This window comes from Bidens hawaiensis, unplaced genomic scaffold (genome assembly GCF_021521415.1).
Source record: "Bidens hawaiensis isolate Kalapana, Puna unplaced genomic scaffold, B.hawaiensis_p1.1 tig00000284_1, whole genome shotgun sequence".
NCBI classification, from domain to species: Eukaryota; Viridiplantae; Streptophyta; class Magnoliopsida; order Asterales; family Asteraceae; genus Bidens; species Bidens hawaiensis.
The window spans coordinates 628,119-629,621 of record NW_027491022.1 but is presented as its reverse complement, the minus strand read 5'-3'; the positions used below and the strand labels follow the sequence as shown (position 1 = coordinate 629,621).

Sequence of the window (1,503 nt, the reverse complement as noted above, 5' to 3'; positions counted from 1 at the left end):
ACCGTGTAGCATTTCATTCGCGGGTGGAGCTTTTGGTTCCCCTCTACAATCAAATAAGCTCAGAACGCCCCAATCCGAATGGAGATTGGGTACGAACATTAGTATCCAAACCTGCAAAACAAAGCTCAAAGCAACCAAAGTAGACGTCAAACAAACTCTAAAACATAAAACTGACTCAAAATACAAAAATAAAAGAAAACAAATAAAAACATATACAAACTCTACACTCGGGTATTCCCAAGGTCCTATCCCTATCAATCAATCAACCTAGGGATGTCGAGAAGAAATACTTCTTCCTCGACCAAATCAACTGGCCCGCCAAGATAGTGTTTTAATCTATGGCCATTAACCTTCCATGCTCTTCCCTCCTGATCAACTAACTCAATAGCACCGTCCGGGAATGCCGCCTTCACCGTATAGGGACCTACCCATCTCGATCTAAGCTTACCTGGAAATAACTTCAGACGGGAATTATAAATCAACACCTGATCCCCACACTTGAAATATTTTACCCTTTTCAACTTCCTATCATGCAACTCCTTCGTACGCTCTTTGTAACTCCACAATCTCGCGTACGCCTCATCTCTCAGCTCCTCTACCTCATGAATTTGGAGATACCGGTTTTTCGTTGCTTGGGTTAGGTTAAGATTAACGGATCTCAACGCCCAATATACTCGATACTCTAACTCAATCGGCAGATGGCACGCTTTCCCATAAACCATCCTAAAGGGTGTGGTCTCAATAGGCGTTTTAAATGCTGTGAGGAAAGCCCAAAGTGCGTCATCCAACTTGTCGGACCAGTCCTTTAGGTTCTTGCCGACAATTTTCTCCAAAATACGCTTAACGCCTCGGTTTGCATTCTCCACTTGCCCGCTCCTCTGTCGGAGATAGGCGGTGGACAACCGATGGGTTACCCCATACCGTGCCAACACCTTCTCCATCTGGGCATTGCAAAAGTGTGTGCCCCTATCACTGATCAAGGCCTTGGGAGTAGCAAACCGACAGAACAACCTCTTCAAGAATCCTAGTACAACTCACGCGTTGTTAGTGGGCAAGGCTTGAGCCTCAAACCACTTGGAAACGTAGACGATAGCCACGAGAATGTATCGGTTCCCTCGAGAAGAAGGGAACGGACCCATTAAATCAATGCCCCAAACATCGAAAACCTCACAAACCTAAATAGGGTTTTGGGGCATCTCATTACAGGATGAGATGTTACCAGTGCGCTGGCATGTGTCACACTGGCTGGCGAACTCGTGTGAGTCTTTAAAAATCGATGGCCAATAAAAACCGGAATCTAGAACTTTCCTAGAAGTGGAAGACGGACCATGGTGGCCTCCAGTCAAACCCTTATGGCAATGCCTAAGAATCTCACGGCCCTCTTCCCTACTCACACACCTCCTCAACACTCGATCGGAGCCTACACGAAATAAATACGGTGCATCCCAAATGCAGTGGCTGGCACCTGCGAAAAACTTCCTCCTCTGCTAATAACTCATGCCC

General features: G+C 46.2%; 1 protein-coding gene across 1 annotated transcript; it reads right to left on the bottom strand.

Moving 5' to 3' along the window:
- Positions 1-254: 254 nt before the first annotated feature.
- On the bottom strand, positions 255-941 carry LOC143618669 (uncharacterized). Its single transcript, XM_077090784.1, has one exon. It carries the CDS (start codon positions 939-941, stop codon positions 255-257), a length of 687 nt encoding a protein of 228 aa, XP_076946899.1.
- Between the last annotated feature and the right edge of the window lie 562 nt (positions 942-1,503).